Source organism: Phalacrocorax carbo, chromosome 1, assembly GCF_963921805.1.
Source record: "Phalacrocorax carbo chromosome 1, bPhaCar2.1, whole genome shotgun sequence".
NCBI lineage: Eukaryota > Metazoa > Chordata > Aves > Suliformes > Phalacrocoracidae > Phalacrocorax > Phalacrocorax carbo.
This window is the reverse complement of record NC_087513.1, coordinates 2,779,497-2,804,785: the sequence shown is the minus strand read 5'-3', so window position 1 is coordinate 2,804,785 and position 25,289 is coordinate 2,779,497. Positions and strand designations below refer to the sequence as shown.

The following is a 25,289-nucleotide window of genomic DNA, read 5'->3' as shown; positions in this document are numbered from 1 at the left end:
TTGTGTTTTTCAAGTAGTTGTGAGGTTTGGCCCCTCCCTGCCTTCCTCCCGGGAGGTAGATACACATTCACAGGTCTACAGCAATAGCTGTGCGAATTGACAATTAGCGTTGATAATGAGTGTGGTAGCACTGGCAACATAGTATTATCTAAATAGTTCTGGGGTTGTTTTTCACTTTTTCCCAAAAATGAAAAACAAAAGGAATTTTTGCTTCTTGTACAATAATGGAATTGGGCGATGCCTTGAGAGAATTAATTCTGGAAGGGTTTTTATTATTATGTTTCAGTTAAATTAATTTCATGGGCAACAAGGGGATTAGATAAAGCAGGTTGTGCGGCATTAAATAGTATTCACGGCACCTAAAAATGGGTTTTGTTCCTCCAGACTTCCCTTATTGCTTCCTCCTTTGTTGTATTCGCCATGTGTGTATTCGGCTCCTGTTCTTGACGTCGTACAACTTACGTGGAAAGCTCAGTGCTCTTAGAATTCAATTAACTGTTACTTTTTTTTTGTTAAATTCCACAATTACTGCAGCATTTTAATTATTAAGAATTTTGATACAGCAAATTACCGGGTAATTAGCTATAGACTAGTGTCTCGCACAGAGTGCCACTGCTTTTCTTGCCTTATTCGGGCACTTTGCTAGTAGTTACCTCCCATCTCCAGAGCTTCAAGAGTGACGCCTCATTTCATATGTTTACGAAGAAGTAAGTGCGTGTCACAGTAGTGCATCCTACTTGAACTCCCAGCGCTGCTTCTTTCCTCTCCAGGATTCACTTGCACTTGCTTTCGTTGCCCCTGAAATCATCTGTAGCTGGATGTCATCATCTCTCAGGAACGTTGTGCCTTGCCTTAATGCGTGCACCATGGTTTGCTGTCACCGGGCATCTCTGTGCAACGCCATCGAACTAGGGGACGAAGGATAATTTGAACCTGCTGTTCTGTTTTTAACCAACTTTCCTTATTGAAATCCCATTAGAAAAATCTCTCTTCTGCTTTGTAACCTCGGCTTCCGATTCCTCCTGCTAGCTCTAACTAAAATGTAACTCCAGAGCCTCCTCCCGGGGCTGGTACGACTCAGGAGGTGTCTGCAGTGCATCAGGACGGCTCAAATGCCAACATTTCTGCAGCTGCTCGGTGTGTCAGAGCAATAAGCTGAAAACAAATCTTGCTTCCAGTTGCCAGTACTGCACAGCAAGATACTAGAGACAGTCTCAGATGGTGAGAGAATTATTTCTGTGGGTTTTTTTTTGATGCTTACAGTTCCCTCAAAGTACAAGCGAGGTGGCCTTCATTTGTAGTGTCATGCCCAATGGTTGCCAGAGACGGGCCTGGGTGAGAAGTTTCCACTGGTGCAAACCCGTTCACCAAACACAGAGGTTACCAGTAGCTGTTTTTATTTCCTACATCAACTCGAAATGGTGACTTAAAGGTGTTGTGCAGCAATAGTGGTTTGAACGCTAATGGTTCCTTCATGCAGGAGCCCGAGAGGTGGCACTGAGTGGTGTGACGGCTTTATTAAGAACCCCAGTTATAAGGAGCCGTTGTGATCTTCTTGTCTGACCTCCACGTAAAACAAGCCATGGTACTTTCTTGAATTAATTCTTCTTTAAAAGAGGGCACATGCTTTAGAAGGGCATCCAGTCTTGACTGGGGGAATAAAAAGAATCAGTGATGGACAATAACCTTTGATGTAAGTGGTTAATTATCCTCTGGAAATGTATGCCTAACCGGTCGTCAAAGCCTGTCCAGCTTCAACTTTCCAGCCTTTGGATTTTTTTAAAAATTCATTAGTGAAGATATTTTTTCATCAGTTCCGTGCCCTCTGTGTTGCATGCTTGCAGACTGATCCAGTAACCTCTTAGCCTTCTCTTCGCTAAGCTAACAAGACTGAGCTCACGGCTTCTTGGTGTTTTGCTGTAAGTTGTGCCTTCCAGCCTCTTAATAACTTCCAGGCTCATTTTGTGCCTCCTTTTTCCCCCGATCTCTCTTTGTTTAGGAATGCCAGGGTTTCCTTTGGCGTTCCAGATGTGAGACCGATGCAGAGCGATGCTGTAAACTTTCACTTCTGACAAAGCTCTCTGCTTTTTGTAACCGTTTCCAATTAGCTAATTAATACCCATCGTCACAGTGGGACCTTCTCTGCTGTTGATTATCTTCAATAGTCCCCGGTTTGCTAGAGTCAGCTTTACACAATAATCCTGTAGATCATGACTTTCATTTTTTTTCCCTAGATGTAGAGATTCGTCTCTGCTGACAGGGAAATTCTTACAGTAGATTGATTATATTATGAAAAGTAGTAGTAATAAAAAAGAAAATGATATTATTCTATTAATGCCATGTTCACTTTATTATTTACCATTTCTTCCCCCAAACCTTATAATTTACAAACCTTCTCTAGTTATTTTTTTCATAGGAATTTGAGATGGGAGAAGTTTTGGTCCATTCAATCCAGAAGGGGGTTGCTGCAGTCACTCTTGTATGCGCTGATTAAGCTTCTTGTAATTACTATTGTTTTAAAACCGAAGATGGACCAAACCTCGGCTGAAAAAGAGAAGATTTCTATCCAACAAGAGAGAAGCGTTCTGGAATAGTCTTGTATTTCCCTTGGAATAGAGTGGAGAAAAGGAAAAGAGGAATTAAGATTTCTTGGACCTTGCAAAATCCAGTATTGGTGGTTTCCTCATTTCGAGTTGCATGTTAAGGAGCGTGTCACGTGCCTGCCCGTTCTTTTAGGAGATGCTGTGTTGACTTTTAGGGGCTTGGCTTTTGTCAGATCCTTGGTGGAAATACAACTTTATCTCTCACTGTTTATTTAAAGCTAAATTTGTCACCACCGTAAGAATACTGCTTAGCCAAGATCTGTGTTCTGTAAATCCATGTCACTGGACAGGAATTCTATTATTTTCCCTTAATTCTTTTTTAATAGAGTCTTCTATCATCTGTTCTATGATGTTGTCCCTGATCAATATGAGGTGGAGAGGCCAGGGAATTACCTGGCCATCCCATTTACCGTTGCAGAATTCATGGTATAGTGTCAGTTTTCATTTGATTTTCTGGACCCCACCCCAAATATATGAAGGCATAATGAAAATCAGTCTTGATGGTGTACAGTTTGAAACCGTCATGATTTTCTGATGGAGCAAGCTGTTCACACTGCAGCGTCCGTCTTAATTTAGAGTCTATGAGGATATGAAATACCTATTTACAGCTTTTAATTGATGGAAGAGAGCTCATTCAGAGCCCGTGCCTCCTATCTGAAACCTCACAAGAGGTACAAATCATGAATGAATTTAGCTGTCGCCCCATGGCCAGGCATGTTTTATTGCCTGTGCTTTGTTCATAGGTCTGTCTTGAACATGATAAGACATAACGACTTCCACGACTTCTTGAGGGGCTCAGCCAAAGAATAAAAACGTGGATCTGGAGAGTCGCAGCAAGTGCAAGAAGCGGTCGGACACAGAAGCAAACTTGTTCTTGCCCCGCTGCAGTTCAGAAAGACAGCGTAGTGCAAGCTGTCACCAGATCACCGTGACAGGCTACACACACTGATGTGACCTTTTGAAATCTGAGAATTTCATCAAGCTTCCAAATCCATAAATATTGCTTTTTTAATAAAACATTTTATATTTCTTTTCATTTGCAAAGAGCAGCTGGAGAAAGAGCGCTTTGTTCTCTTGCTTTATGTATGGCTTTATTTGTTTGACCTCAATGTAAATGTGCGACATGGGTGGCAGGATTGAACCACGGAACAGAAAGTCAAAGTCCTTGTTAGAGATGAATGGGATGCTGCAAACTTTACAGTCACTCATAAATCTTGCAGTACGTCCATGTGATTAATGTCTAACAAGGTTTTTGATTGATGGCTTAGCAACTACTAATCAGGTGTTAGGGGACCAAATCATGAAATCTCTTACTTCGTGGGCTGAGGAAAGCTCCTGGTCGCGTAGGTAGGCAGGAAAACGTCTGGTTTTTCTTTTCTTTTAAGTGGATTTTAACGTTCTAGCTTCCTGTGGCTTTTAATAAGTACACGGCCAGGCCACAACTTCTAACACTGAAATGTGATACTTACGAGTATCACTTATGAGTGATACTAGGACTGTGAGAGCAGAACGTCTGGACGACTGACTGTGCGGATGTGGGGAATAAATTGAGGCCAGTGACACTGGGTGAAGGCCACGCATTGCACAGTGCAACGAGAAACGAAAACTTCAGGCTGTTTGTTGAGGCGGGTACCTGGCAAGATTTTCAAACTGGCCCACGTTAATCGAATTGCTTAAAAATCATAAGGGTTTTAATCCTCATGGTGCAGTTATAAGCCAAACGTACTGCGCGTTGAAGGTCTCTCCTGTCTTAACTTCTCTCCCGCTTGGCTGTGTGCTGTAACTGCTCAGCCATGCTTACGCGTAGTTACTTTGTTCTGAAGGATTTGTGTAGCTGTTGGATACGGGGCACTGGAACAGAAAGAGCTTTGACCTGTCTAGCACGCTTTCTGCTATCCCTGAATTTTATAACTTAAAGATGAACTTGGAGGATAGTTATCAAAACCAGCTATTTTCACTTCTTTTACAGCTTTTTACTTTTTTTCCAGAGTCTTGCATCTACCCATCCTGCCCTGCCTATCTACTAATACCATAAAGTAACAATTTGCTTTTTCCTATTCTGTGGCATTTTCAGATCTATTCTGAAAATCGTTGCCATGAAAAGCCGAAATCAGGGCTTTCAGTTGTTCAGACTATTGAGTCCTGATTTTGGCTTCTCATGGCATCAGTATCTGACCACAAACTCATCTTTTTCTATTTCACTTTTTAACCAACAGGGATAATTCATTATGTTCCTATCTCCGACCTCTGTTGGCTTATTGTAATCTCGGAGCCAAGTACCGTATTACACACTCTGCATTTCCTAGCCCTGGATCTAAAGTGACACGAGAGTTGTGGAATCCATTATAAATAGGTTTCATCCATAAGGGGAGAACAAATTGCTATGTTTCCCTTTTTTTTTCTGAATTGATTAAGTTTGAGGGTTTAATTACATTTTTGTGGCCATTTTAGCATTGTTAATTCAAGTAGAGAAGATGAAACGCAAATACGTGAATACAAACGGATTTGGTAAATTACTGTTAAAAATTAGTGCAGTGATTTTTTTTACTCTTAACAATAAGCATGCATTTGAAAGCTTGTGCTCAGGTAAAGTTTTAACGGAGATGTTTTAGGAGTTGAAGTTTCTTTTTGTTTGTATTTTTCTTTTTCCCAAGTCATCCTAAATTGTTGCTAATTAGGAGCACGATACCATTTGCCTAGGTAGTATTCCTATGTAATTTGTTTAAAACTTAGACAGCACAGTACTGATGTATTCCTTTCATTACAGGCAACTCTCTTTGATGGGCTTTGACTAGCTATTTATTAACATGGAAGACGTTACTAACAGCCTCCAAATAGGTAGAGTTTTCTAGGAATTCATAGAGACGCTCTGAGTGTGCTGACAAAAGTTAATTTGTAAGGGGTTTCCTTCCATCTTCAGACACAAGGAAATGAAAAGTGAACAACTTTGAATCTGTTTCTGCCTCTGCAACGCGCATCAAATACTGGGCCACCACTCAGGGTTGCAAGGGCTTCATCAAGGGGACCCTGGTCTCGAACAGGACCGACCCCCCCCCACCATCGCTTACTGAGTGCACCTGGCTAGAGGAAGATCAGTCCTAAACTACGCTGGCAGAACTGATGGCTGTGGGAATTCATATTTTCAGTGGTAAAAGAAGCATGTTTGGTTTGGGAGCTACTAAAGAGCAATTTTTTAAGCATTCCCAGGATGTTTCCCAACAGCATATGTGACCTGCAGCATGTGCACCCGAACACGCACATGTATCATAGAATCATTAAGGTTGGAAAAGACCGTTAAGATCATCAGGTCCAACTGCCAACCCAACACCCCCAGGCCTCCTAAATCATGGCCCCAAGTGCCACGTCTACATGTTTTTGAACCCCCCCCAGGGACGGTGACTCCCCCACCTCTCTGGGCAGCCTGTGCCAGGGCCTGACCCCTCTGGCAGGGAAGGCATTTCCCCTCATCTCCAACCTAAACCTCCCCTGACACAGCTTGAGGCCGTTTCTTCTCGTCCCATCACTGGTGACTTGGGAGCAGAGACCAGCCCCCCCCTCACTCCAGCCCCTCTCAGGCAGCTGCAGAGAGCGAGAAGGGCTCCCCTCAGCCCCCTCTGCTCCAGGCTAAACCCCCCCCCTCAGCTGCCCCCCAGCACACTTGTGCTCCAGACCCTGCCCCAGCCCCGCTGCCCTTCTCTGGACACGCTCCAGCCCCTCCAGGCCCTTCTTGTCCCGAGGGGCCCAACCCTGAGCCCAGCATTCGAGGTGGGGCCTCCCCAGGGCCCAGCACAGGGGCCCCATCCCTGCCCGGCCCCTGCTGGCCACACCAGTGCTGACACAAGCCCGGGGGCTGGTGGCCTCCTTGGCCACCCGGGCACTGCTGGCTCATGCCCAGCCGGCTGTCAGCCAATGCACCTGTATATTTCTACATATGGATGTTTTATATTTCTACATATAAATATATAGAAACTATATAGGTGTACATAGACATGTAGAAACTATGCTTTTGTAACTGAATAGATTAATATTTCTAACCTTTATGTTTTTAAGAGCTGTGGTATGTCATCAGCCTATAGAGGCCAGCCAACAACCCACCCACCATCTCCCTGTTGCTGCTGCTGGTAGAATCAGTTTGGGGAGGAGTGGGGATTTCTTGCAGGATCCCTTTGGTACCATCAGTGTTTTGTAGCAGATTGAGTCTGTCAAGTAACGGAAAATGAGCTTTTACCCAATTAGTGACAGTGGCATGTAAGTCATTAGGATCACATTTCTGAAAATAAAGCTCAGTTTCTGTTAATTAGAATTTTTCAGATTTTTATTAATTTTCCAGTCTTACAGAGTACCTAAAGATCCTAGACTTTCAAGTTACATTAGAATTCAAGTTACATTAGAATGCTCTTTTATTTGGAATGCTGAGCTCCCCTTCCTTCTGTTGGCAGATGCTGCTGACAGAGTATCTGGATATGAAGAACACTCGCACTGCCTCGGAGCCATCCACCCAGCTTAGCTACGCCAGCTCTGGGAGAGAATTTGCAGCGTTCTTCGCAAAGAAGAAACCACAAAGACCTAAAAACCCTTTGTTCAAGTAAGTGCTGGGATGTGTTAAAGCTGTGCTTAAGCTGTCTTTGGTCCCTCAAGTACTGCACAACACTGGCTGCTAATCGCAGTTTCACAGTGTGAGAAGAGTGTAAGTTTTGAGATGGAGATTTAATACCCGAAGCTGAAGCCTCAGTAAGGTCTTGGTCACGGATTCATCGTTGGTTTTTAGAGTGTAGCTCTTTCCAGGCCTCATCTGGGGACTGGGATCCCATTATACAAGCTGCTGCAAAGCATGCGGTGATACATTACGCCTATCTTTGTCCACAGTAAATTCAGGACCTGTTAAAGACAGCGATAAAGGAGACTGGACAAAGAGAATTAAGATAAGTGTGTAATTACTAGATAGACTAGGTGGTTAATCCTATCAGTAACTCCTTTAATTTGGAGTTTAGAGTGGGAAGAATTAAGTGGTTGGGAGGAGAGTGAGAGAGAGGGTGAGGGGCTTAGCTGGCCAAGGAGCAAACTTGATGTGCAAGAGTAAGAAGTGAGGAGGAGTTGTTGGTGAGCAGTGCTGTTAGGGAGAGGTATTGGTGTTACACCTAGATTCGGGGGAGCTCTGCTGAATTTTCATCTCTTCCCATGGCTACATGTGCCACTCATTCTCTTTGGCTTCTTCAAGATTTTGGGGGATACCAAAATGTGCCGTTCTGGCAGCGGGTGCTCCAAGCTCAAAGATCACAGCTTCCTCCGCTCTGCCAGCATATCCGTGTGTGTGGCTGCTCCCTAACTCAGTACTGCCAAAATCATCTTTTAAATTTTTTTTTTTTTTACAATGATACTGTTTGAAAACAGTTATTGAGAGAACAAGCAAGTTTCACGGTAGATTTGAGGGAGCGGCGGAGTGGAGCAGTGTTGGGGAGTACCGGCAGCTTCAGGCATTAACCTTTTAACTGTGCTCAGCTGCAGCAGGAGTGGTGTAGCCGATGGGTCCTCAGCACCCCTCTGGACTCTAAGCTGCTGCAGGGCTTGGGCTGTCTTTCACTCCCCATCTGAGCGGTGCTTAGCCTTATGAGGCTCTGCTCTCTGGGGTCGAGAGTGTCCAAGGTTAAAAAAATACACTGGGATCTTTGCTGGAGGGGGAGCAATTTGAAGTAAGCTGGTGTTTTCATCCTTTATTTTGCTAGAGAAAGGGGGATCCATGAAGTCTGGGTGGCTTGTGTGGGTTTTGGTGGTGGTTTTTTAATAAGGAACCCCTCGTTTGTGGTTGGAGGTAGATTGTTGTATGGTGGGGAAGTAATGCAGGAACTTCAGTAACGGGAAAGGCTGGGAGTAATCGGCTGTTTCAGGGAGCTTTGTGTTCTGCATCCTCTTTACAGCTTGTTTGTTGGTGTGGGCTTTTTTTTCCCACCTAAAACTTATTTCTTGATTATCCAGAGCTCCCTGTGCTTCGTCCCATGGGCATATGTATCTGGTGGCTCTATCCTCATGGTACCTAAGGCCCCAGTTAGAAATCGAAGTCTTCTGCACTGCCTTCTCTCCCTGTCCAGGATGAGCTGTGTCTACGTAATCTTCTGTTACTAGAAGGTTAACTGTTGCCTGGAGGATTTTAGAGGTGACTCCTGCCCCGTCAACCCATGGTTATTCCCCGTTTGGTTTTTTTTAACACTCCCATGGCTGATTGGGTTGAGAATTACACTCTTGGAATTTACTCTGACCTGCAGATGTACACTGGAGCGAAATAGGGCTGCTCAGCTTTTCATATTGTGTCTGTTCTTGGGTGTTCTTGGATCACTTGAGTTTGAGGAATAAGGATGCTCTGTTTCACCTACAGCAGTTAAAGGCTGTGTATTAGTTTGTCAGCAGAGAGTGAAGGTGGGTGTAATTGTTTAAAGTGAAGGTGCGTAACCTCATAGGAGCAGCACGTCTCTTACCACTCATGGTCTTGTCACCATGTCATTGCCGGCACCGCAGTGACAGCGGCACTGATTGGGATCTCTTATTTGGTTATCTGTCTTCTGTCAGCTGTCACTGTATCTATGGAAATCTCCACTGAAATGGAATTTCTTAGTCCACTGAGGGATGTACGTGTTTGATGGAGCGTTTTTCTTGTCTCCGCTCCCATCTTCAGCGCTTTTTGTGCCAGGCTGCCAGGTTCTTTTCTTGCCTTTCCATTAGCTCCGTCCACAGCAGAGGACCCTTCCACTTGTCATCAGGATATCTGCATTGAATTCCTCACTTCAGAAGCCTCTCAGGGCAGGGCTCCACCTCGTGTTTTACTCACAGATGGCTGCAGGTGTTTGTGCTGTGATAGCTGGCTGGGAGCTAATTTTATAATACTGAAGTACTTGTGCTAGTTGTGTGTTCTAGCAATAGTAGGAAGAATGAGGGCTCCTCAGTTGTATTCTGCTGCCTGGAAATCAGTAGCAGTGTTTGGAAGAGACTTTGTTGTTTCCCTATCTTTAAAATGGGTATAATTTCAAGAAAGAAAGAAGTCATGGTATGTTTAGTTGTTTAATGTTGTCTTAAAAAAGAAAACTTAAGGTGAGGGTCTCTTCCAAAAGGTAGCCAAGTGCACGTTCAGGTTGCCGTCTCCCTACAGATCAGATTTGCAAGATGGAAACCGGGCATTGGTGGGAAAGGAGTGAATTGTACAAGCAGAGGTTGAACACGTGATACATTAGTCTCAGGCTTAGCTGCAATTATGTGTAATTCCATGTAAACCAAAAATATTCTGACAGCTTTGCTGTGGGAGGATCAGCATGGGGAGGGGAGTTCCGAGAGTAGAGGAATTAAGTGTAAATGGGGCAGAGAAACTGGATGGCTGTGGGAAATAAGTGCATGTGATGAGATCCTGCAGCAAAAGCCAGTGCAGGGCTCTCAGGAATAACCTCAGTCGCTGTCTCAAGGAAGAGGCTGAGGTTCGTTGCTGTAGTTTGCCTTGACCTGAAGCTTCTGGTTTTGATGCCTGGAGCAGACCTCTGGGCCGTGGCGATAATGTTATGGTTAATATCTCACGAGGGGCACAAGGGAGCACATCATAAATCTGGAGCCAAGAATTTACTGTTTGTTCAGTTAAAGTCTTAACTGTTTGTTGTATTTTGATAGATTGCTATTAGTTCAGTTGCAATAATACTAACACTCACAGTCCAAATTAATGTAGAAAACCCTCATTAATAGTAATAACCTTAACACTGTTGCACAAGAAAGCTTACAAATGCTTGCCGCTTTTCTCTGATGTGATGCTCGTGTTTCCAGCGTCCCTCTGGGCTGCACCAAGGCTGATTCAGTCTTCCTTAGCAGAAGGGTTGGGGAGGGGGCGAGAGGTGTTCAGGGCATGGCTTAGGAAGCAGGGTAGCGCTGGGTTGATGGTTGGACTTCATGATCCTAGAGGTCTTTTTCAACCTTAATGATTCTATGAAATGATCAACCCCTTGAGGTCTTCACCTTGAGGAGTTTGATGTTTGTGAAAGATGTCTTCCTTCTAAGTCTTGTGTCCACTTTGGCTATTTGATGAAGGTGCTTTGTCCCCAGCCGCCTGCTCCCCTCTCCCTGGCCCCCGGCACCAGCGGCAGAGCTGCCCAGTGCCCAGCCCGGGCACACAAAGGGCTGGTGTTTGCTGGGCAGTGCCTGCCCGGGGCGGCAGCCCTTGGCCGTGCAGGGTGTCCCCAGCGCTGAGCTCGGGCAGGTCAGGCACGAGGCCCTTGGCCACGGGACGCTTGTGACCAGAGGGACGCCCGGCTCAGGGCATGGCAAGCCCAGAGATGCCCTGAGACCCTGCGGTGTTGGGTCAGTGCCCAGTCTGTGGCCTTTTACTCTCAATGGCAAAAATCATGTTTATGGCACTACAATAGTTGGAATATATTCGTCTCTGCCTCTCTGATCGGTCTTTGTTGAGTATTAGAGCCATACGATAAATACTTAGTAACTGATTGCTCTGTAGTTTCCAAGAGAATATTAGTTTTTAATTTTTATGTATAGCTCAGCAATTCAGACGCTCTGCTAGCCTATGACTTTGGTATGGATTTTACCAGTGTTTGGGGCCATTCCTACAGAAATGCCTGGGTGCTCCCAGCTGATGGAGCGGAGGAGCATCTCCGTGCTTCGCAGGCAGCTGCTGGTAGAGCTGTGTTGATCAGAGGTGCCAGAATGTGGTGCACCAGTGATGGAGTTTTATAGGAAAAAAGCGCTTTTGTCTGCCTGGATAATTTTCCTCCAACACGAAGGGAAGTCCGTTTTGTTTAGAGCCGACTGGTGCTTACAGGAAGGATGCTTCTGTGGATGGCTAACTGACTGGGTTTTTTCTTTTTAATTACAGGTTTGAGTCCTCCTCCCACGCTATTAGCATGAGTGCCTATTTGCGGGAGCAGAGAAGGGAACTGTACAGCAGAAGTGGAGAACTTCAAGGTGGGGAAATAGATAATGTGCTAGTTTGGATAACTCTCTTTTGCAAGAGCTTGGATATCCTGCCCATGCTACGTCAGGGTATTAATACCTCTCTGCTTCACCACACAGGCTGTCTGAATCACTCCGGTTTTTAAGTTCTGTTTGTTTATTCTTATTACGTTGTGAAGCAGCAGTTTCTCTTCATTCCCTGGCATTTTCAGCTAGAGGTCGAGGTCTTAAAAGATACTCATAAAACAATGGGTGAAATGCCAACAATCTCACTGTAAGCACGGCGTTTGGGTACTTGGAGCTGATGTCAGCATCCTTATCTGCAGTTCATTTCCTTAAGTCCTATGCTGAATGTGATACTTACCCTGGATTGCTTTGGCAGCTTAGCTCAGTCATCTCTTCTTTGAAGTTGCAAGTTTCTGTTATGTCAACTAAAGTGACCGATTCTGTCTTTTGTATAACACTTGAAGAGTTGCAGAGTGTTTGAAAATGGTCAGTTTGAAGAGTTGGATTACTCTTGCTGGTGTACATTGCTTGTGGCAAGTGGTGCATATGCACAGAGAAGTGTTCTCTCCTCTGAGCATGGCGTCATTTGATGTTTTTTCCTGAATGGCTTAATTCACAAAAGTGTTGGTTTTGGGAGCAAAATCAAGGGAAGATCTAAAGGCTGTCATGATAATGTATAACAGGACTAAATTCTTTTGTATGATCTAGTCTAGTTTCTTACTGGGCTAATCATAACCAGAAAAAAATATATATGCTTCAGATACTACAGTGGTGGGCAAGGGTAAATTTTCTCCTTGAAATCTTACCCATGGTAATTTTCAGTTGGCTTTTCATAGGGGATGTTTTATAATTTACTAGAGAATTTTTGGATTCCTGCCTTCTTTTATAACTTAGTTGTCCTCAGCGGCAAGTTAAACCCACAACAGTGTGAAAAGAAGCCTTGAGAGATGTAGAGTTCTTGCAGACAGATTGCTTCACTAAGGTGACTCTATGAAGATGATCTTAGTATTGATGATTAAGGATATAATGATTCACTCTGTGGTGAATATCCAGATACTTCTGGATGGTCTGCAAAGCAAGAGTCTGAGATAAAGATGTACTGAAGTTGGCAGTTGCCCACACTTTGATCTGATGACAAATAGGAATAAACGAAGTGGAGATACCTGTCTCTTAAATTACGGTTTCACCATTTACCCACACTTAGAAGGTGTTGAGCTTACAGCTCAACCTTCTGAAACTGAGGTTCTCACCTTCAAAATCTGTCACATGCTCTCGTGCCCAGGATTAACTGAAAGAAGTTACCCAGCTCAGTAGGATCTTGTGAAGTGTAAGCTGTTGTATCGCACCGTCATTTTCTTATACCAGTGGGCGGTAGGATTTAAGCACTTAATTCCCACAGTTAATAGCTCTGTGTTACAAACTGCATGGGACGAAGGTGTGTTCAGAGCCAAGAATTTTGAAGCTGTTGAGAGCACTGAGTTTGGAGCTGCGATGGGGCTGCCAGGGAGCCTGCAGCACTTGCATCAAAAATGTCAGCTCTCTTTGGGATGAGTCCTGTTGCCTCTGTCATTCCCAGTTGTCTCCACACCCCGACCTGACCAGCTGTCCATGTTGCTTTAAAAACACAATAGGGAACGGTGTTGACTCGCTTCACCCTGTGTCCTCTTCCAGGTACCTTGTGGCTGAGATCTGGGTATTTTTGTGGTTACCGTTGTTGTTAGGCTGAACCGAGGATTTGTTTTTAAAGAGCTGCTTTCCTGGGTTCGGAACTCGTTACTGATGGGCACAGCCAAATCTCTTGGAAGAGTGACTCCTTATTGATATAAGAGGAATCTTGAGGCAGCATTTGTCATGAGCGGGAGATGGTGAGTGTTTTCAGGAGAGGAGGATGCAGAAGACAGCTGTGCAGCCTTCCAGCTGCCGGCTGAGCGCGGAGTTGGAAAAGAACAAAGCCTACGAGCTGACAAAGAAGTAAAGGACAAAATATAGGAATTAGTGTGGATAGGGACAAGATTATATTGCCCTTTCTGGCTGAATTGGAAGAGCTTGAACGTGATGCAATAGGTGACAAAAAGTCAATGTAGGGAGTCAATAGGGACAATAGATGAGATGACTTTGCTGAGAAATCTTTGCAGTTTAACCATCAAGAAAAGTTTCCCTTTGAACTTTATGTTAAAAATGTACTGTTCTCTCTTTCTATGATAAGCTGCTGTTCCTTTTTAGGTAGCTCATTCATCTTCCCGAATCCCAGACCACAGCAAGATCTGCATTTTGATTTTCTTTTTTTTTTTCTTTTTTTTACCCCTTTTAAAGAGAAACACAATTTGATTGTTCAATCAGGTTACTGGAAGGCAGGCATGTGACACTCTTCTCTGAATGCCACACAGTTTCTCTTCCTGACAGCCTTATCCACAGGGATGATTTTTTTTTCAGTGGCAGCAGGGGGAGGGTGGCTTGTTAAGAAATCTGTTTCCTGAAAAGATCTTCAAAGAAACATATGCATTAAAAAAAAGAACTTATAAAAGTTTGTCTCATGCCAACTTTTTGAAATCAGAATTTAATTTAAATAGCCTTAAAATGTGTGAAGATCAGAGTGATGCTTTGTCATTAACCTCTCTCATTTGGACTGAGATAGTTCAGTGTATAAGGCACACATTATCCCTCAGTGGGAGAAAGGGACCTCCTCGAAGTCATTTAGAGATGGAAGGATTAATTCTTGTGTCTCATTCCACTGAAATTGGAGGAGGAAGACTTAGGCCGTGTATTTTTCCCTTGGAGTTGGACACACAAGTTGTTTGAAAATTGTCATTAAAAGGGCGGGGGAGGTTAGTACGTAACTGAAATATCTCTTTCTAGACTCCCATAGATGTGGTGCCACAGGTTGTTGTCGGAAGTACAATGGCAGAGGTGGTTTCTTCTGTACAACACAAGTGACACTCATCATTAAGCTTCTCATGTCTTTTTTTTTTTTTCTTCCCCCAAGAGCATGTCTTGGCCATGTGCTGGCTGGGCAATTCCCACTTGCCTTGTTGAAGCCCTCCTGCCGTTTGCCAAATATGATATTCTTTTCACAAAGTGTCTTAAATAATGGGGGTATATTTTAAAAACAAGTAAGTTTATTCTATGAGCAGCTGAATGACTGAAGCCTTGTTCATCTCAGGTGTGTCTCCTTTTCTCCAGTAACACCCTTCCTTCATTAGCCACACTTCTCACCACGTCTCTAAACCTGCTTCATCCTCCTCGCTTCTTTCTTCCTGGCACCCACCAGTGCCTGCCTGTGTCCCCAAGCCACACGCCAAGCAAAAAGCGGCACGTACCGCGGCTGGATCAAGTGAAGCACGGACCGAGCAAGCAGCCCCGTGCCTGGAAGCAAATGTACTGGTTCCTGCCTGGCTGGTTGGTCCGACAGCATGAACAGTGCATCGACCAACTCATGGGTGAGAGCTAACACGTCCTCGCTGCAGCTTGTCCTTCCGTGCAGGCACACGTTTATCCTGCTTTCATCTGCACAGCTGTCTGTTCTCAAAAAAACCTCTAAGAATTTACTTCTTTTAAGAGCAATGCCTCTGCCACCTTTGGCAGAAATTAGCTCACCAGCTCGATTGTTGTGAGGATGGGGCAGCCAGCTGGACAGACAGAAGACCAGATAACTCTTATTTTCATCAGAAACCAGGCTAAAATGTTGCCGTATTTCACCGCAGAGGTGGTTGCTTGTCGCTGGCTGGTGGAATGAATCCCATGCGTGCACCTTATTTCATTCCGCTGCTGCCTTCAATTACCAATGATTTCTTGGGAATAAAAGAAAAAATGTGGTTTCTGGCCGTTGAGGGAGGTCAAGGACTGCAGGAGGGGACAGAAGGTGGTAGGAGGGTGTCACTGGGGCTGCACAGTAAGGCAGGAGACAGTCTGCAGGGGCCTTGAGGGTTTTTTTGTTAAATTGAATGTAGCTGGTATCTGGAAAACATGGATTCAAGCAAAAATAAAGAAAAAGGCGACTGCTATTCTGAGTATTATCTATGCCTGTCTGCATTTCTGATTGCACATCTGGTAATGTTTTTTAAAAGCACTAAGCCAAGTTTTAGTTTCACTGTATTGAGCATTGTACATACGTGATTTGTGCTTTGTAAATACCTGAAAGGATTAGTTTTCACGTGGTCTAGCAGAGTTGCCTTGTACAAGTGCCTTGAAGTCTGCCTTCCCTGGGTTTATACGTCTCCATTTTGTGTGGCTGGAGCAAGGGGCCAGTGGCAGGAGCTGGATCCTAGAGATGCCAGTCAATTGAAAAAAAAAAAATTTAAAAAATATATAAAAATATATATTAAAGATATATATATATAAATAAATAAATGCAGGCCAACAACAGAAGCAAAAGGAGCCGTAACTGAAAATGGAAGGCTCAGTGGATGATAATCTTTGTTTCAGAAGGTGCCTAATCTGAGCGAGTGACCTTCCTTACTCCTGGGTAGCCTCGTGTGCGCAGGGTTCGGAAGACCCGGGGTAGGAGAGCTCCGAGGGCACGAGATGCCTCGCCAGCAGCCGTGCACCGCGCTGCTCGCTGGCGGCTGGGAATTTCTAGCACGGTATTACTTTGTCAAAGGTGGTGTTGGTTATAGGCTCCCTCTAGATACACCGGGTATTGTTTGAGAGTCCTGTGGCCATAGGGAATTCACGTAGCTGTATGTCGTGCTCGCGGTAACCATGGCCTCAGTTTAGTTTATCAGCAGAAATGGGAATAGATGGTTTTTATACGCTGTGAAAATCTGAAAAGCCTCGAGGATGCTGATCAGCATGGAAAATAGCATCCGGCTTCTCCGTTACCTGCGTGCGTGCGGGCCCTGGTAGTTCGTACCGAGGTCAGCTTTGCTGGGGTTGGACATCTGGGTCGTTTTAAAGAATGAACTGTTAAGTGCTCCCCAGCAGCTGCTGTTCCCGTGGATGTTAATGGCCTCCACAGCTGCTCAGCACCTCTTAAAATTTGGGCGTGTTATTTCTTTCACCCTGGAAGCTCAGTGTACTTCAGCACTAATTAAACTTCTCGATGTCTTTACAGAGTAGGATTTTATTTGGATTGTGGCCGTGCAAGCCGTGGTATGCGATGCTTCGTCCTGGAAACGAAGATGGGAGCAGAATTAGAGTCAGAATCCCAGAGCCACCTTTCAGTCTTCTGTTAGATGGCGCTGGTTTGAGTCTGAATACATTATGGTATTAATGTAAATTCATGTAAATGGTGGCTTGGGCACACTCAACACAGCTGAGGTGGCTCTGCAGCCCTGGGGCCGCTGCTGTGCCCACAAGCGTGCGGTGCTGCCCTGTGTCCCGCTGGGAGCTCGGGAGCGTGCTGCCGTGCAGTGCCCCCTCAGGAATCACTGCCTCCGAGTGCTTTTGTGCTGTGTAAGAGGATTGAAACTATTCTTGTGCTGTCATTGTGCCTTTGGGTTTTAATTTTCTTTTTTTTTTTTTGGGGGAGGGGACAATTGGTTTTTTTAAGAAGTTGTGTCCTCTCTGATCCCGCTCCTTGGGCATCTTGCGGATGGGTTTGTGCTTTTGCTGTCGGTGGAAGGTAGGGCAGAGCTGCTTGTACAAGCAAGGCAGGAAAAAGTGAAGTGACTTCACGGGGAATGTCCTTAATAGAACAAAGAATGAAATTCACGCCCCAGAGCAGTGTTGCCCCAGCTACTGGGCAGTTCTGTGTGCTGAACTGGAACAGCAAAAATTCTGTATTTCTTCATGAAGTTATTTAAGCAGTTTCAGTCCAGAGCACCCCTGGGGTGCAGTATGCTTCTTTTTACTTTTAAAAAAATTATTTAAGTTCCCTTTCTTTCATTTTTCTTAAGGCTTAGTTTGACAGAGGTGATTTTAAATACCCAGGACTCTTGCATAGTTACTTTTCTCTTGGTGGGAGTAGCAAAGCACCATACAAATTTAATTTTTAAACTCTGAAATGAAAATCTAATGCAAGAATGTGGATTCTAAATATACAACACTCAAATATCTCAAACCTGGCCAGCAGTTCAGCTTTCAGCTGGACATATCATGTATAAGATACCTTTTCTGCCAGCTACCGTGTGCAACTTTATCTTCCCCATGCGAATGCGTCAGTGTTGGCCGCGTGTTCGTCTCCTGGGCTGCGGTGGGTGTCACTAGGAGTTCGGGCCTTGGCTGAATGGCTCAGGCGTAACTGTTGGCGCTCGGAATTACCCGATTTCTGCAAGTTTTAATGATCAAGCGCGGTCCCAGGGAATCACTAGGACGGCTACAAAAGTAAAGGTGTGTCGTGGCCAGCTCTGGTAAAGGATGGCAGATTGGGCTGTGAAACAAAGGTCTGTTCTAATGAGACAATAGATAGTGGATATTTTTTTTTTTAACCTTATAAGAAATAAGTGGAAACTGTGGATTTTTTTCATGTTGGCCAGGTGATAAATGGAAAGCCCTGAACATCCCTATGATACAGATCTGTTTGGGGAGCGGGTACAGGTTACTCCCCAGAACGCTGTTCGTCTGTTTTCTGTCCAAGCCTGAAAATTTCTTACCATAAAGTTTTAAGTAATTAAGGAAATGAAAGAGAAACTCTGCTAATTAAGACTTTGACGCCAAGAAGTAGCGGCAGAGGCAAACGGTATCTGATATGACAAGGGCACAGTGTAAGGCCAGGTCCAGGGAAAACGCAGTTATTTGTAGGTGCCTTGTTCCATTTGGATTCACCAAAGGGCTGCCGGAGGGAGCCAGCTGTGTTTGCCGGTGACAAAAACGAATCTTGACATTTTGGATAATGAAAATTCGGTTCAGCACCTTTTAGAAATGTGTATGATAATATGTTGTCAGTCAGAGGCAACAGGGGTGGGGGTGGGGAAGGAATATAATTCTTTTCTGCTTAAAGGAGATGTTGTGACAAGTGGACAGTCCCGGCTAAAAATACCCTTTAGGAGAGGATGGGGAATAACCGGTTGAAGAATCAGCGAGTTGGTTATGCTGAGGAGGGGGAGACGATTTGATGTTATGAACCTCCTGTCACGCAGCTGCTTTTGTCTCCCTGTGATGCGCAGGATCACAGTTTGCTTTGAGCTTGCTGGGGGAGGAGAGGGAGGAGAATCGCTTTTTTGTGGTTTGACAGTATTAATGCAATCATCTAGCTGAGACCGTGTAAGCCCACTTATTATTTCCTCTGCGTGTGTTTTTTCTGGTTTAACGGATTAGCTGCACTGTCTCTTCAAAGGCTATCCAATCAAGAAGGGGTTATTAAAACCGGGGCGCTTTATGACTGAGAATTAATTAGAGCAACATTTTCATGCAAAACATCCAATTTTTTGATTAGCAATGGAGCAGGGCCGCAATTAACACTCTAGGAAGCTTAAATTTCCAGCATTTTGATTCTCAGGAAATGAGATTATCAAACTGGGGTCAGGCACTTGACAGCAAAAGGGGGATTATGTATAAGAAAATAATTTGTTTCTTGATTTTGCCTCTGAGATTGTTGTTAAAGATACGGTGAATTCAGAGGGAGGGAAAAAGAGGAGGGAGATACCTAAAAATGGAAGCGGGTGAGACCCTTTGCTTTGTTAGTGCCCTCCTCGCTGCGCAAAGAACTTTCCTCTTCCTGGCCTTGGTGAGGCCACGCTTTGCATTTGATTTACAGCAACAGGTTTTCATTGCTTTCATGGGTTAGTCCAGCTTTTCTGATCGACGTGTTTTGAGATTCCTGCAGTGGTGGTTTTTTATTTTTTTAAATATTCAAAATATTTGTATCCAGGGGAAGGAGGCAACGCAATCGTTTGAACAGATGCAGGGCTTTGACTCAGTTCCTTTAAGCGAGTATGTAGCGCGTGTGGTTTTTAAGCACTTCGTTTTGATCCGTTGCTGGCGTCTGAGGATGTGCGTTACTGCTTATTAAAGGCTGACCTTGGCCAGTGTCGGGGTCTGTGAAAAAGGAGCAGGGAATCACTGCTGCTTCTAGAGAACACTTAAGGGTTTGGTGGAGGGGGGGGGTTGTATCTCCCACTTAATTTTTCTCGCTTCTCAGGGAGATACAAGGTGTTGAAAGTCAGGCTTGGGCTGTGAAAACTCTTCTTTGGCTTGTGGCTGGGACTTTGAGCTGGTTATGGCAGTACGAATCATTTTTGATAGCCGGTCGATGTTTGCCGACTGCTGCGGGTCCAGAGAGTGCCAGTTAGCATCTCCGCAAGAGAGCGGGCAACCAGTCGTCATCCGCCTGCTTTTTAAAAGGACCGTGCGATTCTTTTTATTACTACTGATTTTTGAGCGAAATTGTTCATAAAAGCAAATATTGTGAAGTTAATTGTTGTTAGCAGCCACGTTAGCCGCATTCCTGGTGTCTTACCTGGCAGTGCCCGCGTCCTTTTCAGCCGCAGTCCCGTTATTTAGGAAGCTCACTCTTAGCGTGCGCCTTTAATCCATCTTGGCAGGCTGGACCTTACGCAAGCCTGGCAGCGCTCCTCAGTTGTGCTTCGCTCTCTGACGTGGCCTCGGCCATGACTCCAGCCTTCCGCCAGGACAACAGTTTGGTATCTGGTTTGGGGTCTCTCTTCAGGGCTTCTAAATAAGTCCTTGGTCTTGACTTCAAGCTCCTCTTGCTTTAGTCTTTGGCTCCGTACACTGTTTTCCTCGCTTCGGAGCCCAGGGATCTCTGGTCATCTACTGCACAGATAGTCAAGGGCCAAGTGGTCCTTTTTTTAATATGAATAACAAAAATACCAGGTTATCAAGGTGTTGTATCAGCAGAGGAGCTTCTCAAATAAAGACTGAAAATCAGAGATGATGGAATGAGTTACGCGTTCGGTCATCAGCTTGGATTATCCACCTTCACGACTCTCCTACTAGTGCTAAGCTTTTCTCCCCTGCTGATATGAGGAAGAACACTGGAAAAAGTACTAATTTTATAAAGTACCCCCACAGATGGATGCTTCAGTCTAACCAGTATTGCTGGGAGGCTGCTCCGACCACGTCTGGTTTGTGGCGTGCTGTTACAGTTCTGGGCAGAGAGGCTCTCAGGTGTTCTGGGGCTCGCTGTGTCGCAGTGCCTTGTTTGCAAAGCAGTCACTGATTTTCAAGGGACTTATTCAGAGCTGCTGTTCAGCTTTGAGGTTTGGATTACTAAAGAATTTGAGGGCTTCGTGGTGTATTAACGAAGACATTGTGGAATTAGCTCATGTTGTGCAGATTAAAACAGAATAGGGAGGGAATGTTTATGCCCATGAAGGATGATATCCTGTTTTGTATCAATTCCTGGAGGATTTCTTCAGGAGGACTAGGCTTTTGGAGGTACTGAGCCATCTCAGCTTCATTCAGTGAGATGTTCAAGTCTGATATCCATTAAATTCAGTCTGTGTGTTTTCATATGTTTAATTTCGAATTGGGTGTAACTTAACTGAAGTGAACATTAAGTGACCTGAATTCAGGAGGTGAATAAAAGGAAGCATCTCTCTGGAACGTGACCTCCCTGAGTTGGAGAGCATCTTCTCTCCTTTTCCCCTCGTACATCCAATGCACGGCTTTCTGGGCTAGTCTGCGCCGGGCAGTGCACCGTGCTGTGTCAGCGCGTAAGATGTGTCCCAGGCTGGAACAGATAAATCACGCTTGGCTTTTCTGAAGGACAGCGGAAACATTTCATCGGTACAGCCAGCAATGAAATAACGATGATCCAGTCGAACCAGGTACTCTTCTTACTGTGATCTGAAATAATATGTTCTTCCTCTCTCTCCGTATGAGAGCTTCACACTCTCCTGGAATTTGTGCTTTTGTGTAAAGTTCAGTAGTAAACCATTTATTTAAAACCGTCTGTCTTGCTGTTTAGGATCAGGATTCTCTCAGTTTGGCATGAGCGGGTCTGGTTTCTGACAATCTGCTCTGCTTTGAGGAATTATCGTTGTTGCACTGGTGGAAGTGGGCTGCAGCAACCTGAAAGAGTGAAAAAGGATCTGTAGGTTATTAAGTGGATGGTACTGCCGTTGTCTCCTCTAAAATTTTAATCATCTGAAGCCAAAATCCTATTTTTGAGCTCTGACTTTGATAGAATCATCGAATGGTTTCGGTTGGAAGGGACCTTTAGAGGTCATCTAGTCCAACCCCCTGCGGAGCCATTTCCTTCACTCATTTAAGGAACGATTTTAGGTTGCTCCTGTGTTGAGTTTTTGTTTGCTAGCAGGACATTCCAGTGCGGCTCTGGTACCCCATGTTTAGATTCCTGCACTTACCTTCCAATACTGTTAATGCTACTAGTTTACAGCCATTTGAATCGGGGTTTGGCGACTGCGAAGTGCTGAGCAGCACCGCAGGGTTAGGCTGTAAAATGAAGAAAAAAAATATCTGGTGGGAATACAGTTTAGCTGAACACAATTGACTCCGAATTGCAGCCGGCGAAGTTTAGCCAGTTAATCCTCTTCTTTTGGGACCTTTAGCGACCAGGTTAGCCACAACCGCAATACGTGTCCTTCAGGAGGAAACATACTTTTTCAAAGATATTTATACAGTATATAGTCTTTCTAGAGTTACTTTACTTTGAAATTGCTAGGATGGCATTGCATATATATTCTTTTTTCTTTTAATTTGGCCTGTGAAATGGTGTAGAGTCCTAAGATGCTCCTGGGTGCTTCCGTTTTATGTTGAAATCTTGCTGACATTTGAATTTCTCAGCAAGTTCCCATTTCTTTTCGTACCGAAGTTTGTCCAGATCCATTTTTTTAATGTGGGTCAAATTCCTGTTTCCTTGCCTGTAATTTCTTTGTTTTCACCAACTTAATTAGCAAGACCATAAATACATTGCTGAAACGTTGCTTTTATTTGTACTGTGTGATGGAGTAGCTAATCCTAATTAGAAAAAAAGAAAAGAGTTGTGTGTGGAGGCTGAACTGCCTTTTCCGCAAATTTTATACCCTCCGAGCTGAGACAGCTCCAGAAAGCCGTGAGATATCACAGGGTATGGCAAATTGCAAAACCTACCTTAAGGGTGAATGTGGAGGCAGCAGCTGTTGCTCTTGCCTTGTCTTGTACCTGTTCGGCGGGTAAAGAAGTGTTTAATCTCTGGCCCTGTCATTCTAATGCCTCTAATCTATATTTAAAGTCCCTTAAAAATGCGAAGCCATTGTTTTTCAAGTAGCATAAAAAATGCACCGGGGACAGCTATATTAGCATTTGGATTTTTCTCCTTTGGCTTTGACGGATGGATACATACATTTTTTTACACCAAAGAGTGTTTTTTTTAATCTTGATAATGTTGAAATGAAACTTTACAGTGACAGAGTAGTGGGCAGCTTTAGAAAGCCCTGCTTTCAAGTAGGGTTAAAGGCATTTAGGTGAGCATGAATTAACATTTCCCTTGTCTTGTAAAGGTCACCCTTTAATTGAGATTCACCACGTTCAGTCCAAAGCCTGGGTTTGAGGATACTTCTCTGTGCAAAGGAGGCGCAAATTGGCAGCATAATCTCATCAGAGGCTTAGGTTATATGGTAATAAATCATCCAATTCGAAGCTAACGGAACTGCCATGGAGCATAAACACGCCAGATGCTTGAAAGACTTTCGTGGCTTAGAGTTTGAATAACAGTTGGAGGATCTGTAGATGTCTTGAGTTTTTCCTGATAAGGAAGAACTGTTGGGAAGAAAGTAATTCTTACCTAATTAAAGGATTGAAATATTACACATTTGGTTTTATGTTAGCTGCTATTCATTTTGTCCGACATATGAATTGAAGGTGTGGTGTCGCTGTCCTCTACATCTGTTTGTGTATATTTCAGAAATTATTGCAAAACCCAAATGGGAACAGCTTTCGTATATCCATTATACCCTCCCTTTTCTGGAGAGATAAATGTGTGTTGAGGAGGTGATTCCCTTCTGCAGAATAAAGATGTAACTTCAATCAATAAAGTGATGTGATTTAGAGTTCTGAAGATACAAAGGCTAACAGTTTCTGAAAGGGCTCTTTGGGCTAAGTGCATAAATCGTCGAAGTTTTTTTTTCTTAACATATCATGTACGGTATTAGAATATTTTATTATCAGAAGATGGAAATATGGATATTTCTCAGGTGAGGAGAGTATCATAGAAGAGGGTTTTGCACCCAGTAATGGTGTGAGTAGATGGATAGGGAAAAGGGTGTTTTTACGGAGGCTGGAGGTGGTGAAAGGGAATGCCCGTGAGCAGCACCAGAGCTTTGAAGCCTCCTGTCAGTGTGCTTTTAAACCTCTAATCTCCTGGCTTTTTGTTGTTGGTGTTGGAGCTTGAAGGGAATTGCCGCTTCGGATGCGCGTGGCTGCTTGCGGGTGTCGCAGCAAGCGGTCTGGGATAGCAGGTTGACCGCTGCGCACCAGGGTCTGGATTTAAATTCCTGCTCTGTAGATAGGTTTCCCAAATCTTCACACTTCCATTGCCAGTCTCTTGAGCCATGCAGGCACCACAAAGGCGGAGAAGTTGTGGAAACCAGATTTTCCTGTGTTTTCTCCATATAAAACTTCAGCAGCTGCTTGAAGGAGGTTGTTCCAAGTTTGCTGGAGAAACCCAGACTGATTCTTTTTCCTCTAAATATTGGGTACAGCAAATACTCGCTGAAGCTCTCATTAGTGTTTTCATATTTCATTGTAACTACTTAATAGGATAATAGCAAAGACTTGATGCTCAGTAGCTGGGTTCTTTTACATAATATAAAAATATTCGAAGCGATTGGGGGCTTAGAGTGCATCTGTGCACCTCTTTGGGAATTTTAATTGCACTGATCATGTGGTTGTGTTTGACTTAATTGTCATCAGTAGCTATTGGATGAGATCCCTTGCATAAGCGCTGTATTCACTGTACCTCAATGGCATCTAGGAAAGTGTGAACAAATGGCACTTTCTTTGTCTGCCTAATGAATATGTAAGTGATTTCAAATGGCCTCTTCCCTAAACTCTAACTACGTATCTCTTTCATAATGGGAGGTAGGTTGATATTATGTGGAAAAGCTATAATTCCAGTAATAATTGGTTTATAGTGCACTCAGGGATTTTCCCTCAGCAAGGTAAGACGCCAATTTGGCATGACCCCAGGTTAAATAAGGAAGAAGCACGTGCCCGGTGTGTGGTTATACAATATCATGATGCTTGGGGTCAGTTGCCAGCCGTGGGAAATAAGCGCTAGCACCTTTTTAGCTACTGGGGAAACGTGAGGATTTGCCTGTAAAAGGCTGGAAGTTATTTGCACCAAATATTTGGTGAGCTCTAAAGTCTAGAATAGTTTAGGGGCCACGATGTTAAATAGTTTTTGTGGTGTGTTTACCCAGAAGGGCGTTACTCCATTTTAAAGATAATTACTATGCAAAAAGCGATCAAAACCCACTTCATCTGGAAATCACCCAGTTTTTTATGTGCGTTCAGTATTTCACCCCAAGAGGATCAGGCAGTTTCTCAGTGACCTTGCAGTATCCTAACCCAGAGAAGTAGTTGGGTAGCATTGGAAGCAATTGTAAAACCCATGCTGTTAAAATATTGGGTAAATGGGGAATTTTACAGCTGGAAAAATGAGTATGTAAGATTGAGTTAGAAAAGGCAGTGCTCGGTCTTGTAATGTGAATGTCCCAGCCAGGAAACACGCTGTGCCCTTGGGTCATTCGGGTGTCCCTTCACTGGGCACACGGTCACATTAACGTGGTAAAACTGGATGTAGCGTCTGTGGAAAGTGCCTCTTCTGAAACAGCTTCCAGAAGGCTTTAGGTGAGCTGAAATTGTGCTTATAATAGAGTGTGTCTTGAGAAACCTGATCAGGAGTCT

General features: G+C 44.2%; 1 protein-coding gene across 3 annotated transcripts in view; it reads left to right on the top strand.

Moving 5' to 3' along the window:
* Window positions 1–25,289, top strand: part of EXOC4 (exocyst complex component 4) — a 420,816-nt gene that overhangs the window by 101,757 nt on the left and 293,770 nt on the right. For all 3 annotated transcript variants that reach the window (XM_064442315.1, XM_064442324.1, XM_064442335.1), the window contains exons 8-9: window positions 7,043–7,188; window positions 11,458–11,546. In XM_064442315.1, coding sequence (XP_064298385.1) covers window positions 7,043–7,188; window positions 11,458–11,546 — 235 coding nt within the window. The remainder of the gene's footprint in view (window positions 1–7,042; window positions 7,189–11,457; window positions 11,547–25,289) is intronic.